This window comes from Pteropus medius, unplaced genomic scaffold, assembly GCF_902729225.1.
Source record: "Pteropus medius unplaced genomic scaffold, Ma_sr-lr_union100, whole genome shotgun sequence".
Lineage (NCBI taxonomy): Eukaryota > Metazoa > Chordata > Mammalia > Chiroptera > Pteropodidae > Pteropus > Pteropus medius.
The window spans coordinates 9014857-9034369 of NW_024349796.1; the positions used below are offsets into that span (position 1 = coordinate 9014857).

Here is a 19513-nt window from a genome sequence, read left to right on the forward strand (position 1 = left end):
AGGATCCTGGAAACAAAATATTTTGATAGGCTTCATTTAACTTGAAAAGTATACTTTAAAATATATTTTTATTAACACACTTTTTTGTATGTATAATTAACCTAAGATGTCTTTTTGCATTGTCAGTTTTTTCCTAAGTTTTGTAAACAAGGGTTTCCCATACTTATTTTTTAAAATTTGAAGAATGCTAGAAAATTCTAATTATGTTTTTTGACCTTTCATGTTTAAAGGAGCGATTCTTTTTTACCCAATGGCCATTTTGAGAGTTTAGGCATTATTCTGAATCTGGGACCTAAATTGAGAAAAAACAAAAGTAGTTGCTAGAGTGAACAAAAGTTATAAATATCTAAAGACAAGAAATATTTACAAGCAACATTGTAAAAACAGCAAAAGACAACAATTGTATAAGGAACTAAATTTTTTCAAAAGGAATCTTTTCAAAACGATTTAAGAATCTGTTAAAAAAACACTGAGAATTAAAATATTTTAGTAACAAAAGGGAGCCTCCTACTAATTTGGCACAGGATAAAAATTCTTTTACAGAAAAAAAGACCCAAATTCTAATTTACTCTTTTGTATATTATTCAGATATTGACTATATAAGATTTATAAATATACATTTATGCACATTTGTATTTAGGCATAAATGAATATATAAATATACAAATAATATATTTAAAATTTTTAAACTATAGCCTTAAATTATGTATATTAAAACAATGTATAGATAATATTAAATTTAACATCTTAAACAATAATAACACTTAAAAAGAAAGTTATATTGATTGTCATACAGTCTTGTATTTCTCTTTAATTACTATCACCTAATATAGTCAACCAGTCATATTAATTATGATATTTAACCAAAATAACCATCTTCTTTTTCTCCAAAGGAGAATACCAGAAGACAGAAAACCAATAATTTCTTAACTACTGTTTTTCATAAATGTGCATTTTATATTATCTTAACAATTTTGAGGTGTTAAAATAAGCACACATAGATATCACTCAGACATTTGCATATTTTCTTAATCTATTGCCATTGTAAGAAATAAGAATTTTAAAAAATTGTTTACCAACCAATGTTTTTTTATCTGCTTTTTACTTAGAAATTGCCCAGGTATCAAAAGATTAGTTATTAGTTAACTTAATCATTTGTCTAAAGTCTTAAAGTTAGTTAGGGATCTGTAATTTACAATTATCGTGAACATCTGTAATTTACAATTATCGTGAACGCATTAATTTTAATCATGTTATACAATGATAAATTAACTCTCAAAACCAGCATAGGAAATTTAGTAAATTTTAATCATGAGAAATTTAACCCTAGTCTCTGCAAAACAAAATATTGTGTTGACATTGTTTTTACATGGTAAATTAAAATTTACAAACTCTTAATCATGCCAAAAGCTCTTGTATTGTAGCTATGTAACCAGGGCTATTCAGTAAATGCACTTTTCAGGATTCACAAAATAAAACTGAGTTTGACAACTTTTTTTTAGATATCATGACTGTATATGAACTGCATATTCCTAGAGTGAGCACACAACTGAATGTTTTTGTTCGATCCATTAGTTAATCTTTATATTTTCAAGAGAAGGAAAAGCAGAACAAAATGAAAAGCGGTCATCTTCAGACGAATGTAAAATTACCACTGCAAAAAGCTAATACTTTCTTTGCAAAGAGAGAAGAGAAATTTAGATGTAGAAATACCCATTTTAATGTGTACACACACAAAAGAGTGTTATTATAGCTGATTTAAAGACTAACTTGGGCCCTTGACAATTTTATCATATAATTAAAAAGCCAAACCTTATCAGTCTACAAAATGTGGACATGAAGGAGCAGGTGTCTCCTTCCATAAATTAGAAAAGTCTCTTTCTTATATACAAACAAGACAATTTCCTCATGAGGATTTATTTTTGTTCTAAAGCACCTCTCAAATGAACAATCTTGTTCTTGTCAAAGGTAGCCAAAGTGACTAGTGCAGTTCTAAATTGTCCCTCTTATAATTGTGACAGAGAGATAAGCACACAAGTTAACATTAGGGTGTTAAGAACATGAGGGAAGCAGGGTTTGGGGCATAGATGTGGCAATTTTCAATTGAGAATACCCTGTGAAAACTGCAGCTGCTTCCTAAAGATGGTACTTATGAAACCTCATGTCTCTGGAATTTGGCCAAAGTCTAATCCTCACCAAACACAGGTGGGCTAAACCTCCTGCTTGTAAGCAGATAAAATTAAACAGAGCAGGGACACAAAGACAAGACTAAGGAGGAAGTTTTTATGTAATTTTTAAATGGAGACTCAAGGCAAAGTTGGTTCAAAGACACTTTGAAGGAACTTTGGGAGCCAGGTCAAGGATAGATGTTCAGGGCCTCTGCATGTCTGCTTCTGACGGACCATAGGAGAAAGGGTTTGAAGGCTACAAAACAATTTCACTAAGGAACAAATACAAATCTGGTCAGATAACAATAGAGTTTTCCTAGGAAAGGGGATAAAACTCAATATGAAGTACTTGAACAAAATGTTGAAACTCAATTAAATATACCTCCCCAATCCAGGTATAATGGCCTTAAGCAGAAAGAGACACAAGAGATTTCAGAGGTCCAGACGAGAGAGTCTGGGGTCCCAGTCTGTGGCAGTGAGGATCTCTGCTGAATCTTGACAGAAACATGGATTCTGTCAATGACCTTCAAAGACCAGCAGGAACACATTGTGGAGAGAGGAGTACCAATCTTTACATCATAAAGAGTTAAGAGATTCAGGGGAATATGCTTTTTTTGAAATGCCACCGAAATTTCTGTCTTCAGTATGAAGCAGATAATTTACTAAATTATAAACATGAATTTACACTATGTGCCTCTATTAAATTTTACAAGACACATACATTAATCTTCTACATCAATAGTTAAAGCTTTCCATACTAATAAATGAATTTTTTAGTCTCAAATATGATTGTATTCTCCAGTGAAGTTGAAAACATAGCTCCCCCATTCATTCTCTTTAAATTCATAAGAAAAGGAAGAATAAAAATACAAGGTTAACCTCTTCTTGACAGAAGAAAATGGACAAGGCAAAGCAACATTGACCCTTGTAGAGACAGAAAAGACAAAATTCCAGAATGCAAAGGTTAGAAAACGTCTATCACAGAACACTGTTTGTTCAACACCGGATGGCACTCAGAGTTATTAATTTGCCTAGTACAAGGGTTATAGACCACCAGAGATCTTCAAAAAAATAATAATTTGCTCACACTTCAAAAAAAACAACACATTTTCTGGTCTTGGCATTTGAGTCCATTGACCCAGAAATTTAATAACACACATTTTATGGATATAGAATTGATATAGAAGTTAGTACTTGGCAGAAAATAACAGCAAATACTTTCATTAGAACATACCAGCTGCTAATTCTTCAGAAAACTGAAGTGGTAAAGTTACTACATTCTTTAAAGGAAGTTCCCCTAATCAAGGACGTATCTTTTATTTCCTATGTAAAAAATATACCGAGGGCATACTTGGTTCAAAAATATTGCTCCCAGTTCTTCCATGTAGGTATAAAATACTCACTGGGTTTCTTTCCCCTGTTCTCCAGGCTCAGAGCATTTAAGTATCTTTCAGTTTGACAAAATATCTAAATAAATCTTTAATCCTTTCCATTTTTACTATGCAGCTGCATATTCTAATGTACCTAACAAAAGTATTTTCTTATTCATTTCATTCTTGAATTAGGATATACGTCTTCTGAGTATAAGAAGTTCAAATAACATCTGACACCTCCATTGTTACAGCTTTTTATCCCTGGGTTTCTATAAAAAGACTAGATAGGTCCTCGTGTTATAATTAAAAAATATGTATGTATTTGGGTTTTGCTCCTGGTTTAGTTCCTGGCACACAGCTCCTAAAACCTTGGAATTTCCTGAGTGGTTGAAGTGTCTTTTGTTATTCATAACAAGCCCCACTCCCCTGTACCTGAGTTTATGTTAATGAGGCGATTCCTGGTGCTTTCTTATTTAGTTTCAAGGGAGGGGTTGGCTGTGTTTAAGGGTTGAACATTCAATACCATGCCTCTCTAGCACCAAAGGCCAATGATTTCGTCAGTCTTGCTTATGCAATTAAACTTTGATGAAAACTCTCGAACAATAAGGTTTCAGGGGAACTTCTGGGTTAGTGAACATATTGATTTGCTGGGAGAGTAGTGTTTACCTGGAGAGTGTCTGAAAGCTCCGCAACCAACCTCCCCACAACCCAGTCCTGTGCGTCTCTTTTATTTGGTGGTTCCAGAGGTGTATCCTTCATAATACAACTGTAAGAGCAGCGCTTTCCTGAGTTTTGTGTTTTTCTAGCAAATTATCGAACCTGAAGAGAGGTTGTAGTAGCATCCAAATTTGTAGTTGGGCAGGCATAAGTGCAGGTAGCCTGGCCTCCCCCTTTGTGGATGGTGTTTGAAAAGGAGGCAGTCTTGCAGGGCTGAACCTGCGGGGGTGTTTGCTAACTCTAGGTGGTGAATGTCAGCATTGAATTGAATCATGGAACACCCATTTGATGTCAGGGCATTGGAAAACTGATTGTTTGGAAAAGCAGCAGTCCTTCTGAAGCTTTCCTGCAAAATAATAATGTGTTGTAATTTTTGTACTTGTAAAATAAGAAACTCTATAGTGCCAAAAGGCTTACAATGAATTTCAGTAATGGTTTTCTCAACGTAAGAAACATCCAAACCTGTAGAGAATTTTAATGAGTTTATTTGAGCCAAACTGACGACAACCGCCAGGAAGCAAAATCTCAACGGATTGAGAAAATGCTCTGGAAAATGGCAGTTTTGCAGTTTATTTTATACATTAGAATCAAAGGAGGAGATGTAAGGAGGATTACATGAAATCCATTCATGGTAGATTAAGGGAGAAGGAAAAAGCAAAGGAGGGAATCTCTGAGATTGGATAAAAAGCAAAATGGTGAGACATACTTCTTTTCATGGGTTGGTCCAGGATAGTAAACGTTTACAGCACATAGAGGTGTGATGCAGGGAATAAGAACAGTGAGGGGTTCTGTGGTCTCCTGTTCTGCTGCTGGCAGTTGTGTCCGGAGAGATCTAGAAAAGATTACTCTGACATTTCAAAAGGATATTATCTTAGATGTAAAAAGACAACAGATGGACTCACTGGAGGTAAATATTAACCTTTGTCAAGGAAGCTGCAGGTGACCCGCTTTTAGTTAGGGATTTTTATGTTCCGACCATTTTGCGTGGTTACTTTCAGTCTTTGAGTTTGTAAGGCCTGCCTTGCAGGCCTCTTCTGAATTTGTCAGATTTGGTATGTGGCCCCTTTTTCATCCACAGTTTTAAACCAATGTGATTTTAATTACAGTCGCAGTATACTTGGGGGGAAAAACACAAGGGGGAGACATTGTTCAGTCTATAACAATGCATGGGCACACAAATTTGTTTTCCCTTTTCAGACAGGGTATGTAATAGTGAGGCCAAAGGGAAAATAGGACACATCTTTATGAACCGTGAATTTTACACCATGTTCACAAAATTGAAGAAAAGATATGTTATCTCTTATGGGCAGGTACTTTGTTGTATACTGTGCCTAAAATGACCATCAGTAACTGACACAGGGAAAGAATGAAGTAATATAGTAAAACAAAAACAAAATTAGCGCAATGCAAAATTCACAGAATGTTCACAAAATACACAAGACAGTAATGAAATATCAGGCTTTCTCCAGTCTGTTTTAGGTTATGTAGGCTGAAAAATGGCGGTGGGCTGAAAAAAATGGTCCTTCCCCCAAAATATCCAGCTTGAATCCCTGGAACTTTTAAATGTTATCTTACTTGGAAAACTGAGTCTTTGCAGATGTAATTTGGATATAGACCTTACGAAGATCATCCTGGATTATCCAGGTGGGCATTAAATCTAATCATTAGTGTCCTTATTAGGGACAAACAGGAGAGGCCATGTGAAGAAGCAGTGATTGAAGAGATGTGGCCACAAGTCAAGGAAGCCAGGGAACACCTGGAGCCGCGGGAAGGTGGAAGAGGAAGGAAATGAATTCTCCTTTACAGTAGCCTCTAGAAAGAACACCGACCACTCTGCCAAATTTTATACCTGCAGCATCCAGAACTGTGAGAAAATAAATTTCTGTTCTTTTCAATTGGTGATAGTGAGTTAGAGCAGCACTAGGAAACTGGTAAAATAGCTGACCCTGGAGGGCTCACAATCACACACTTTTTTTTTAAGTTTCTTTGGAGGGAGAATTTGCAAAGCTTCCCGAGAGGGCTAGGGTCCACAGATTGGACCCACAACAGAGGACCTCCCTTAAGAGCCCTTTTGAGTAAAAGATCTAATTTAGTGAGCTTAGCAGCTTTCAACGTAGGCAGGGGATAAACCTGCTCTTGATGGCAAACAAAATGTGTGAGCTTTCATTGACAATTTAAGCAATAAAAACACAAGTTAAAAAAAAAAAACTGTAAAGGTATGTCAATTATTTGAAACGACGCCATGTTGAGTGGTGAAAAAAAAAATAGAAGTTATAAGGCTGTATTTACCAATATTCTTTTTATTTTCCGAGAAGCTGTGCTAGCAAACTATTGCAACAGATGTGGTCCATGGAGCTGAAGTGCCCTCCACCAGCCGCCCGCCCGCTCCCCTGCTCCCGCGGCCGCAGGGGGTCTACGCCACGGCGCTTGGGGGGGCTTAGAAGCTGGAGGGGTCTCCCCCGGACACGACGACGCCCAAGCCTGAGCTCAGCGTCTCCTCCTGCCTTCCTGCAGCCAGTCTCCCGCCACCGCGCCCTCCCGGCGGCTCCCGGCATCTCCGCGCCTGGGTAGGACCTGACGCCGGCCACTAGCTGTCTCTACGCCTTGAGGATGTTCGCGTCAAGGAGGTAGTAGAGGCTGTTGCTGTCCATGTTGCAGCCACGGCCACCTGCGCGGCCGTCAGCACCTGCGAGTCTCTGGGTGACAGGTCCAGCCGTACTTTCGACCCGGAGCTTCCACGGCCGGCCTGGGCTTCGCGGGGCAGCACCAGGAGGCAGGACGCAGGCAGGGCCAGGCCCGGCGCCCGCGGGAGTTTCGGATGCGCCAACCTGGTCAGTGGTGAGCATGGTGGTCAGTGGCCGGCCGCGGCCCGCAGCGCTTTCTCTGGGCTCCCGGGGCCCGCCCCGTGGGGCGCCCTCTGTGCCGAAGGAAGACCTAGGTATGGCAGGGGCTGACCGCAAGTCCTCCTCCCCAGCGCCTCGCGAAGAGCAGGCTGCCAGTACAGTCTTGACTCTGCTGTGCTGGGCGTCCCACACTGTGTTCTCACCATGCACGAACAAACCGCGTGCTTCTTACTGTGCTACTGTACACGTCACGGTTACCACCAAAAGTCATCACTTCTGTAGCTACCCATTCAAGCACAAAGAACTTGAAAATTATGATATATCATGGTTAATTCAGGCATACCATTTTTGTCTGAAGTACTGTCATTGTGGGATCCCTTTTTAAAAATCTGTCCAATGAATTCTGGACTTAACCATAGGCCATCTCTGCTATATCAAAATTAAATGGTGACATGATTATTTCACCTCATAATGGTCTTTATTTTGTAAAACTATTTGAGACAATAAGCTAAAATTCTACTTCAAAACCAAAAATAACAGTGAATTTCCTAAATGCTCTCTTTTGATTGATTTAAAAAACAAAACAAAATTCCATAACACTATAAATAACATATCTTAATTTTTAAAGTTAATTTTGGATTTATGAAGAATGACTTCACATCTTTTAGGGTATTTGTTTTTGCAACTATCCTCTTTTTATGAAGTCAAGAAGCATAGCCTACTTGAAGTTAGAAAACTATCAGAGACTGAAGTTCCAATTTTGTAACCTGGTAACATGGATATTAAACTTAGTTGAGCATGAAGGATGGAAAAAGGTATGGATTGTTCTAATAATTGTTTAGAATGTAGCCATACCATTTGACCTTTGACCTTACTTAACAAATAGATTTCAATATCTTCAGTAAGTTAGGAGATGACCTGCCTCCTCTTATACAGCGAGCGACTGCACAGAGGCCTATTATTACTATGACTCAGTGGCACAATCTTGTCATTAGCAGCACTGGCCTATTTTCAAAGTCATGGCAGGAGAACTCTGGGCTCTTTTTAAGTTTTATTTTCTAAGCTCACTTTTACTTTTAAGACACAATCTTTGTTTTCTTTCGACGAACGTTCTACGTTGAATTACTTTTTTAACTATGAGTTAAAATTCAATATTCCCATGATTGTTATGGATTCTAGATCAATGGCCTTGTTTTAAGACGGCATATTTAGGCTCTTAGTTCACCAACATAGAGACCTGTCCGACAGGAAGTTGTGAAGACGCCGTCATCCTTAGGTACTTGGATTGTTTTGGACGGTCATTATGTTTTTAGTCCTTTTCGCCAGAATGTTGGCCATAAAGCCACTCACTGTCCCCACATGCCTATGAACCTTTACGAGCGTCCCTAACCCAGATAGAAACAGGTGCGAAGCTTGAACGAGCCGTGGAGACCAGCAGGTGAGGTTCTGGCTGGGACCGAGGGCGGAACTCTCTGGGACCACCAAGAATCTGAGTTCCAGCTGTGCTGCTAGTTCGGCGGCGAGGGAGCGAGGAAGCTCGCGCCAGCCCCACTGAGACCACGCTAGCAGCGGATAGGAGAGTGGCCGGTGGCGGAGGCGTAGCTGGGCGCACGGGGCGGGGCCTGCTGGCGGAGGCGGGGCCGGGGGCGGGGCGGGGCCTGCCGGCTGAGGCGGGGCCAGGCTGCGGGGCGGGGCCTGCCGGCGGAGGCGGGCTCCCTCAGACCGCTGTCGCACCAGCCTCTGTTTGCTGCGGCCCGGTCTTGGACCATGTTTTGGCGCCGTGCGGTGCTGGCAGGGACGCGTGTCGCCCGGAGCGGGACCGGCTCGGGGGGCTGGCTCCTCGGGAAGGCTTTCAGGTACCGGGCGCGGCGTGCAAGGCGAGCTCGGCAGGGTGCAGAGGCCTCGGTATCGTGGCTCTGGCGCCGCCTGGGTCCCAAGTCCCATCAGGCGGAGGCCCGGAACTGGTGGGGAGGGGATGGTGCCCTGAGAGGTTGAGCGCCTTGGTTCAGAATACTTGAGTCGTGACCGCTTGGACACCCCGTCCCCCCGCCCCATGATTGCCAGATAAAATACAAGATGCCTTAATAAATTGGGATTTCTAATACACAGCGAATAATTGTTTTGTCTTAAGTATATCCCAGATACTACACAGAACGTACTCAGACCAAACAGTCGCTTTGTATCTGAGATTCTAATGTAATCGAGAGCTTTGCATTTTTATTTGCTACTCTGGTAACCCTAGTGTAGGAAGTGAAGGGGACGCTTCCTAATAAGTGGGCACGTCCTTGCGGACAGGGACTGTGATTTATGCATGTTGAGGTCGCCTTAGGCTACACGGAGGACAGTGCTTTCCCTGTGTTGCCCGCATTCCAATACCGGCAAAGAAGATCCACTGGCTGAGCTGATGTGCCCACCCCTACCTAGTCCAGGCTGTTCTGCCGGCTCGCACGTCTGCGCGGTCCACTGTGCATCTCTCCCTGCCTGAGAGTCACTTCCTACGCATTCGATCTGGTAACTCCTACCAATAATGATATGTCTCTCTGGAGCATTTAGCATTTTGCCTGCTAAGCACATAGTAGGCGCTCCATGCATGTGGCATGACAAGTGGGTGCTTCATCGTTTGAAGTGAAAGGTTTATTGTGCACTGACTGACTTCTCCGTTGATGTCCCTCTCCTTAATAGGCGATAACTTTTGCAAAACTCAACTAGAATAAGGAGAAAGGTCCTTTCCAGAAACTTTCTCTTTTAGTTGGCAGGGAAGGGGGTGATATTTCAGAATGCACCTTCTACCTGCTATCACTACCCCCAAAAAAATCCTCTTAAGAAAGTTCTACTGGAACTCCTTCAATAGTGAATATTGTAGTAGATGGTTTAAGGGATGAAGCATGTTGGAATTGAGATGGAAAGGGCTTGTTTTCTTAGTTGATAAACCAAATAGACTGCTGATTTATTCCAACAAAGCACCTTCTAAGGTCCAGGCCAGAACTAATTAACCTTCTTTCTTTTCTGGTTTATATTCCAGAAACTCAGTCTGCTTTTTCCTTAAAGCTGCACTGTCTAACTAAGTTGGCTACAGTTTGTCTAGCTTGCTTCTCCTACCCTCTGTCTGAGATGAGCACACAGGCCCTTTTCCTTTTAAAGGTTTCCTTGCTAAACTATTTGGAAGCAAGAAACAATATATTGAAATATTGTAGAATTACAATGTTCCATTCCAATAGTTTCTGTCTCTAACTCTTCTTTGTGATTACTGAAAGTGATGTTTGTTATAGCTTCCTTATTTTAAGGGTACAGGCAGAAAGATGCTCATCATCCAAGGACAACATGTAAAAAGCCATTTAAAGTAGATTCTTAAAACAGTAAAGTTTTATGCTATACAGTAAAAAAAAAAAGAAAAAGAAAAAGAAAAAAGGTTTGATGGGTACCTTAAGAAAAAGCTAAACATTTAAAAAAGTAGCATACTTTTATGGTTAACAACATTTAAATTTTAAGTATACTCACAGTGAATAATTCAAGTGTTTGGAGGGAAAATTTTTTCTATCAAAACTTGAGTTTGCAACATAATCATCAGGAGAATATTTGAATCTTTAATTCTTTCTCTCACCCTCTTAATCCCCAGATATTAAAGTAATTCTTTTTTGGAGCCTCTTATTTATAATTCTTTTTGTAAGATTTGTAATTTCACCCTGCAATTAGTTTGCATCATGAGATCTGATATTGTTCCAACCATGTTGGAACTGGCTGATCATGAAAGTGGGAGTGGATGGGGAGGTTCTAGGAGTAGGCAGAGAGGTTCGATGTACTAAACTGGTCAGTTTTTTTAGTGAACACTTTCCTGTTGCAATGAATGTTTCCTTTTACAAACTCCCAACAGCTTGGTTTCGGATATGAAACACTGATATAAAGAGGGTCTTTGTAATTAGGAAATAACAGTAATAATGTCAAACGTTATTGAACATATACTGTGTTCAAGACACTGGTCTGCTTTCTGTAAATCAATTCATTCACTTTCACAAAACTCTTTGCAGTAGGAGTGATTATTCTCACTTTACAGATTGGGAAACTTGGAGCTATGGATTGTTGTGGTTTAGAAATTTTAGTTTCCTTAAAAATTTTTTCAGTTTTAAAACCTCTCTGTTTTTAAATATATTTTTAAATTTTTAGAAATATGATGAAATTTATTAATAACATTATATAAATTTCAGGTGTACAACGTTATAATTCAATATCCATAAAATCTTTGGATCTTCATAGGTTATCTGTGTCAAAAAGTGTTCATGGAGTTTTGGCATGTTTCGATAAGAAAATGGAAACTACATTTTAACCAATAGTCAGGTCATAGGGCCTATCATCAGGACTGTCTTTTTGAAATTTGGTGCCAGGCTTTAAACATAATAAATGTGATTGCATCAAATAATTAAGGGCATTAGGAAGTTAGTTAGAGAAGCACACAGGCTCTTTTGGTCTTAGTAAAGAAATACTTTGTAAACCGATATTTTGTACTGATAATAAGTAAAACTTTTTTCTATTTCCTAAGTTTGGATATATATTTGCATATGAGGTTTTCTTCACATGGATCTCATCTCACATATTATCTTTAATGTTCAATAAACTGTGCTACCTTTAAAAATCCCTTTTAGGATGGGGAACAGCATGTCATCATCATCTTTGGAGAAGCCAGGAACTGCTCCTGCAGATCAAATCCGGGTGAGTGATGCAGGAGACGCAGTATAAAAACTTTCCTGTGTGGAAAAAAAATTTTGTCTTACACAATGAATGTGTTTATTCAGTATCCAACCTGCTATAGTTCAGCAAATGTATTACTAAATTAATATCTATTTTAATATCTACTATCCAAATAATTTCTCAGTTGGGTCTGTGAGGTTGGCTCCCCCTTGCCATTGTCCCCATCTCAGGTCGAGGTGTCCTTAACCCCGGGAACTGTTTGATTTTGGCCTTCCTTTCCTAACACAGAACCTAGTACACAATACTCTAAACAGTCTTCTCAGGGGTGCCGTGCACCGGTGTGTTCTCCTATTTTCCTCTTTTTTTCCCCTACTGCAAATCCCAGTTAATTCTGCCTCTGAAAAATTTCTCGTGTATGTATGTTTTTCTTTTCCTGCCGCTTCTAAGACATATTTGTGTTTTTCTTTCTCTGCTCCTCAACCACCAACCACTATCACATACAGAACATTTCTGCCTTTATTTGCCTAAAAAAATATTCACTCACAGCTGTCAACTGTAACGGCAATGCTAGAAACCTACTGTGAGGGAATTGCCCTTTTTAAAAATGAGAATACAAAATGATGAACTATTACCAAGGATGATCTTGAGAAAAGGTGAGGAGGAGGGTTCAAGAAAGTTTAGCACTGTCATCTGGAGTTTCAGCTCACTTTGGGATCTTTTCATCAATGTTTGTACTACATGTCAGCACCCAGGATGGTCATATCCATGTCACTTACAGTCTCCGTGTGCCTGTAACATGAGGCAGCATGGCGGGGGAAAGAGCGCTGGCTTTGGTGTTGGGATGGGTTGAGTCAAATCCCAGTCTTATGGATGTCTCAGCCTCATTTTTTCATCTATAAAATGAGTTCAGTAATACATTCTGGTATGGCTGGCTTTCCCTGAGATAGACTCCTATACTCAATATTATGATTAAGCAGAAGAGAAAGCATAAGAAATAGTGCACTTGCAGAAAGCTGGCCTGTGACTTAGAACCATTCTGATACCCCAGGTGGGTGTGACTTCTGAATCACTTTGCCCAGGTACTCTGCTTTTTGGCCTGCATCCTGAAGGTGCTTCTTAGGACCCATGTAAGAACAACATATCCAGATGCTTGGGTCTAGACCTACACATTCAGAATCTCTTGAAGGACCCAGACATTCATATATTTAGAAACAAACAAACAAAACATTTCATAGGTAAGGCAGATGCCTAGCAAAGTCTCCTGGTTTTTGTGATCAAGGCTTGTTTCCAAAGCAGGCTGATATCATTAGAATCATCCAGGAAAGTATTTAAAAATACAGTTTCTGGCCTCTGCCTCAAAAGCATTGAAGTAGCATTTCTGGAAATAGCTTTTCCAGGAACAACAATATATGAATACTTTATCGATACAGTAATGCCAGTTTTTTTTGTTTGTTTGTTTGCTTGTTTTTTTTACTATAAAGATATACAGGAAAGAGTGGAAGTTGAATTATAAGCTGTTGTTTCTTCCTGGGTCAGTGAAAGTTTAAGGAGAAATCCTATGTCAGCCCTCACCACTGAATGTTAAGGGAAGTGAGGCTAACTCTGGAACACCTTTTAACTATTTGAGAGGCCTGGTTTGTAGAATCAGACTTGCGTGGGTTCAAATCCCAGCTCTGCCATTTAGCTGAGGACTATGAGTAAGTCGTTTGCCTTCCTCTGTGAAGTGGAGGTGATAGCAGGACCTATCTCAGGACTGTAGCAAGGATTAAATGAGCTAGTGAAGTGTTGTGCATGCGTCTGGCACGCAGAAGTGTTTGCTGGATATGAATTGGGTCCGATTATGTTACTACTGTTATTAGTCCATGCCAACACCTTCCGGCCATGACATCCTTTTCCTCTAATGACACTCCTCTGAAGTGAATATTACCCTCAATCTATGGATGAGAGAATAGATGATGGAGACTTAGTTTTAGCTCTGAATGGTGAGACCCCAAAATCCATATCCTTTCCTCTATATTATGGTTTCTTTCGAAAAGATAATGTCTGAAATTAAAGTGATTTTTTGTTTGTTTGTTTTACTTCAGGAAACAATTTCTGATAATTGCGTGGTGATTTTCTCAAAAACATCTTGTTCTTACTGCACAATGGCAAAGGAGCTTTTCCATGGCATGGATATTAACTACAAAGTGGTGGAGCTGGACATGCTTGAGTATGGGAGCCAGTTTCAGGACGCTCTCTACAAAATGACTGGGGAAAGAACCGTGAGTGTATCCTCTGTGGTGCTTTTCCCCCGGGGGGTGGTGATCTGAATCACTAGGGCCCATATCCTTCGTGTTAGGAAAAGACAGCCAGACATTCTCTGAGAATCTATGTTGAGAAAGAAATGGCAGATCCGGAAGCCAGATTCATAGAATAGGAAACAGCAGAGTTAATTTATTTTATTTTTACTCTTTGCCGTGTGTGTGTGTGTGTGTGTGCGCGCGCGCGCCGACTGTGACAGGTGGGGTAATGGTGTTGTCATGAGTCCTTGCTTGTCTACAAATCTTTAATGCCACCTGTAGCTCTTCTCTTGATGAAAGTATCCTTCCTCCTTCACTTGGACAATACAGACCAGGGGTCAGTCTTCAGTTACTGTGCCAGTAGGAGTGCTTTAGTGCTCCATGTTTTTAGATTCTTGAAACTTGTGGATTTTTCCATAATAAGCATTGCTAGCAAAATATACAGTGTTGCCATTTCCCTTCTTGTTCATATATATATGTATATATATGTGTGTGTGTATATATGGAAGTTTATAGTATACTTGTCCCCTTTTAGCAAACAACTGTAAGAAACTTAAATGTTAACAGAGACTGCTTTATTTTACTTTTTATATGCTGTAGTGATTACGAAGAAGGGCTTGAGAATCAGATTGCCCTGGATTTAAATTTGATCATTGTCATTTACTGTCACTGTGATCTTGGGCAAAGTTCCTATGCCTCATTTCCCTCCAAAATAAGGCTAAAAATCATACCTAACTCAAGGGTTGTAAAGATTTAAATAGGGAACTTACAAGAGAGCTTAGTATGGTGCCCGGCCCATAAAATTGCCCACGGTGTGGGCATCAATTATTATTATGGGAAATGGTTTTCTACTTCTGACACTAAGGTGACACCTAATCCTTTGTTTATCCAACAGGTGCCAAGAATATTTGTCAATGGAACTTTTATTGGAGGTGCAACTGACACTCATAGGCTTCACAAAGAAGGGAAATTGCTTCCACTGGTTCATCAGTGTTACTTAAAAAAAAGGAACAAGAATTTTAGTGATAGTAAAATGTCAGTTATTTAAAGTAATAATGCTTTTTGAATGTTTGAGGATGTTTAAATATGTGAATCATCTTCATGAAAAAGTTGTAAAAATAATGAATAAATCACTGTGGAAATAAATCACTCATCTTCCTGCTTGCCAATTCTTGAGAAAAAGAGGTGATATCTAAAACTGAAGGAGTGGAGTTATATCAAAAGATAAAGAATGTGTTTTATTAGGAATTTATATATGAAATTTTACAACCAAGAGGTAGAAGGTTAACATTTGGGATTCTTTATTATATATACTATTCAGAAGGAGTTAACTCCTTACCTTTTATATATTTTAGTGGTGAAGACTGATTTCTCATTAAAATGTGAAGCTTTCACTGGTACAGTTGTGAACTTGGTAGGGATATGTCCTTGAACTATATTATGCAAGACTTCACACTTTGTACTTCTAGAGAAGTATGTTAAATTTATAGGATGGAATGAAACTTATTTCAGAGAACCCAAATTAGTCATTTATTGACTTAGTGGTTCCAAAGAACAGAACTGCACCTATGGGCATTGTGAAAAAAGACAACGGGCCCAAAATGGAGTCATATATGCTATGCCTATGTCACCAAAACAGAGACTAATACCTAACCTAATTGCAGGTCAGCTCCTTCCAGGAATGTAATCTCAACCAGTTGGTCTGGAATTTCCTGGTCAGCAGAGGGAGGAAATCTACCTGATAGACTCCTGCCATCCTCCACAGAGAAGTGACTTTGCCTGAAACAATCTACTCTTTGCTGGAAACTTCCTTTTCTCACCTCTTCTGCCTAAAAAATCCTTTCATTTTGTATAGCTCTTCAACAGAAATTAAAAGGAGGAAGATTTCAGTGTTATATGAGGATGAACTTTTGAAACAGTTCAGAAATGCACTTGACTTAATATTAAGTGCCTAAGAAGCATTTTACTAGGTGGTCACACAGTGTCACATGGTCAGATTATCAGATGCTGGGAAGAGAAAACTTAGAGAAGGGAGGAAAATGGATTTTAAAAGAAATGGGCGCTTCTTTGTGGTCAAAACACAGCAAGGAATCTTTGGACAGACCTGCAGAAGACAGCCGGAGGCCATGCTTTCTACATGAACTTACTAAACTGCCATTAGACCTTGATAAAGCAAGAATTAGGACTATTTTATCTCCTGTGATAACTTGTAATACTGGAATGAATGCAATAGAGAATGAAGTGTCTTTTATTTTGCATTATGTCATGAGAAATTTTACATACTTGCTGTGTTGTAAAATCTTTGTTAGAGAGTCTATTTTCTTGTGTGATATTGTGACTTATAAGGATATATTTGGTCTTCATCCCTTTCTTGGCGCACAGCTCCTAAACTCTTGAAATTTTCTGAGCCAGAAAAGTGTCTTTTATTGTATTAATGAAGTGACTTGTAAAGCCCATAAGGGGAGAACCAAGCAAGGAATTAGAACTTCTAGTGAGGGGCAAGGGACTGAGATTGAATTGAATCACCAAATGGCAGGTGATTTAATCTATCAGGCCTATGTGATGAAGCCCCTATAAAACCCCAAAAGTACAGGGTTTGGAGAGCTTATGGGTTGGTGAATACGTGGAGATTTGAGGAAGCAGTGCCTGGGGAGAGTATGGAAGCTCCGTGCCCTTTTCCCACACCTCGCGCTGTGTATCTCTTCCACCTGGCTATTCCTGAGTTACATCCTTTTACAATAAACCGGTGATCTAGTGAGTAACATGTTTCTCCGAGTTCTGTGAGACACTCTAGCAAATTAATTGTACCCAAGGAGAGCCCCTCATTTGAACCCTCAATCTATAACCAGTTGATCAGAAGCAAAGGTGACAACGTGGCTTCAATTGGTGTCTGAGTGGGAGGTGGGTGGCAGTCTTCTAGGACTGACCAGCTGCCCTGCCAATCCTGGATGACCAAGAACTTGTTTTAATAGGTTATGCAGGTCTAGTTACAAAGCCTAGAGTTAAGGGAGGGGATTACAGAAGGGACCACAAGGAAGTACCAAATCCTTAGTGAAAACAATCCTATCTGGTACTTGCAGTGATAACACCTATTAGATCAAGACAGAGGAGTGTTCATTTCACTAATTATACTTAGGCATGACTAATAGGTAGGTGACTTAATCTCTCGGAACTGTAAGTTCCTTTTTTAAAAAAGGCAGATAACACCATCTGCAGATAATGTAAATCACAACAAGTGCTTAGTACAGAGAAGACACGTTAACATATAATTTCTATAATCACGATGGCTCAGAAATACATATAGCAGTCTCCATCTATCCTCAGGAGATATACTGAATGCTTTCCCCTCCCCGACATCGACCTGAAACTGGACAGTACTGAACTCTATATACGCTATGCTTTTTTCCTACACAGACACACCCATGATTAAGTTTAATTTATAAATTAGGCACAGTGAGAGAATAACAGTAACCAATAATAAAATAGGACAATTATATAATACACTGTAATAAGTGAGTAAAGCCTCTCACAGGAACAGGACAGGACTCACCTTTTCATTTAGAGGAATCCGTTTGTAGCTTTGATGTGCTGTATCCGAACTCCCAGTGTCACGACTCCTGTGCTTTGGGGACACTGTGAAGTAAAACCAGGATGACTTGAGCACAAGCAGTGAGATACCACCAATCTGACACCTGAGGTGGATACTGAGTGACCAACAGCGGGAAGCGTCTATAGCCTGGAGACCCGGATGAAGGGAGAGATTCACGTCACGTGAGGGTGGAGCAAGGCAACGCGAGACTTCATCAGGCTACTGTGCACGGCGCGCAATTTAAAACGTGTTTTTTTTTTTATTTCTGTAATTTTCCATTTAATATTTCCAGACTAAAGTTGACCACAGGTTACTGAAACCGCAGATAAGGAGGGCTTCTGTATGTTTTATTGTGGACTCACCACGGTTTTCCAAGGTCCTAGCTACAATTTTATGTGTGGTTTCCATTTCTTCTTTTCTGTATAACTTTGCTTTACCATTACCATGGACAGGATGGTTGAGACAACAAACTTTTCTCACATTTCTTGAGGCTGGGAAGTCCAAGATCAAGGTGCAGGATAAGGTGGTTCTTGGCGAGGGACCTCTTCCCAGTTGAGGACTGCCATCTTCCTGCTCTCACTTCTCTTACAAAGGAACCGATCCATCATGAGGGCTGAGACTAATGACCTACCAAAGGTCATATCTTCAAATACTTTGGGGATTTGGGTTTCAACATATAAATTTTGGGGAGACACATTCAGTCCATATCACCATACCTTATAGCTGGATAAAAATAATAGAAAAAAACTAAGTAGGAGTTGTTGCAGTAGCTCTGCTTCTTTTCCAGAACTATAGGCTAGAAAGAAGACAATGGTGACCCATTTAAGAAGTGTTATCTTTTCGGTCCTAGCTTTAAGATCTGGAAGATAAACTTTATTGGAGCCCATTACTATTTTAAAAATGGCCATTCATTTTCTCATTTTCTTTAACTAAACAATTTACACTTCAATTGCCAAAATATTTAATTGGGAAGCTGTTGAGAAAAGCGTCTTTTGTTTAAATGTATCTGGATTTTACTGTTTCCTAAAACATGATAAAAAATTGCACAAAGTCGTTTTTTCGTTAGGTTTAAAATTGTTAAAAAATTTGTCTAGTTATTTCACCTCTGAAGAAATGTATAGTTTGCAATCTTCCTTTCTCCTTACAACTGTCATTTTTATTTCGTTTATTTATTTTTAGGCGAAGCAACCCTTGGTTGACCTCACAGATTGCAAGGACCTTGTCAGCTTACAAGCCTTTATTTTTACACCTTCAGCACCTGGTCTTCCTAGGTGGTCTCCCACCCAAGTACTAACCAGGCCCCACCCTGCTTAGCTTACAAGATCAGATGAGATCGGGCTTGTTCAGGGTGGCATGGCCATAAACTCAACTGTCATTTTTAAACAGAGAACTGTAAAATCAACCAAATGTTTAAAGTGAGTAGGCTCTAAGTTGCTCTCATCCTTCTGCAAAACTTCCAGCTCTGATGTTAGAACTTTTGAGAAAATTTTTATGGGAATTCAGATAGAAATGTCTGCAAATTGGTACTGAAATAACATGTTTTTATTTGCATTAAATTGACTTTTGTTAACTTTTCCCAAAGGCAATTTTGAGATATTTTTCACAAAATAATTTTTTAAAACTTTTAATAATGTGCAGTTTGATTAAATCCAGTTTTGATCCTATAATTAAAATCCACTGTAAAAGAATTCCCAACCACATGTGCTTTAAATAAATAAGTTACATACAATAGACATTATAAGGCCAATTTAATTATCAAAACCTTATTTTATCTTATTCTCATATAACATTAAGAGTCTTAGATTTTATAAAGCATATTACAGTCTTAAAACTCTTATTTAAATAAATAAAAAGACAATTA

At 39.2% G+C, this 19513-nt stretch overlaps 1 protein-coding gene and 1 pseudogene across 1 annotated transcript; one reads left to right on the forward strand and one right to left on the reverse strand.

The window, feature by feature from the left end:
• Positions 1-8794: 8794 nt before the first annotated feature.
• Positions 8795-16825, forward strand: GLRX2 (glutaredoxin 2). Its single transcript, XM_039883347.1, has 4 exons — positions 8795-8957; positions 11739-11805; positions 13869-14045; positions 14959-16825. Exons 1-4 carry the CDS (start codon positions 8869-8871, stop codon positions 15109-15111), a joined length of 486 nt encoding a protein of 161 aa, XP_039739281.1. The 5' UTR covers positions 8795-8868; the 3' UTR covers positions 15112-16825.
• Positions 16826-18898: 2073 nt separating this feature from the next.
• On the reverse strand, positions 18899-19017 carry LOC120619350 (uncharacterized; annotated as a pseudogene).
• Positions 19018-19513: the final 496 nt, after the last annotated feature.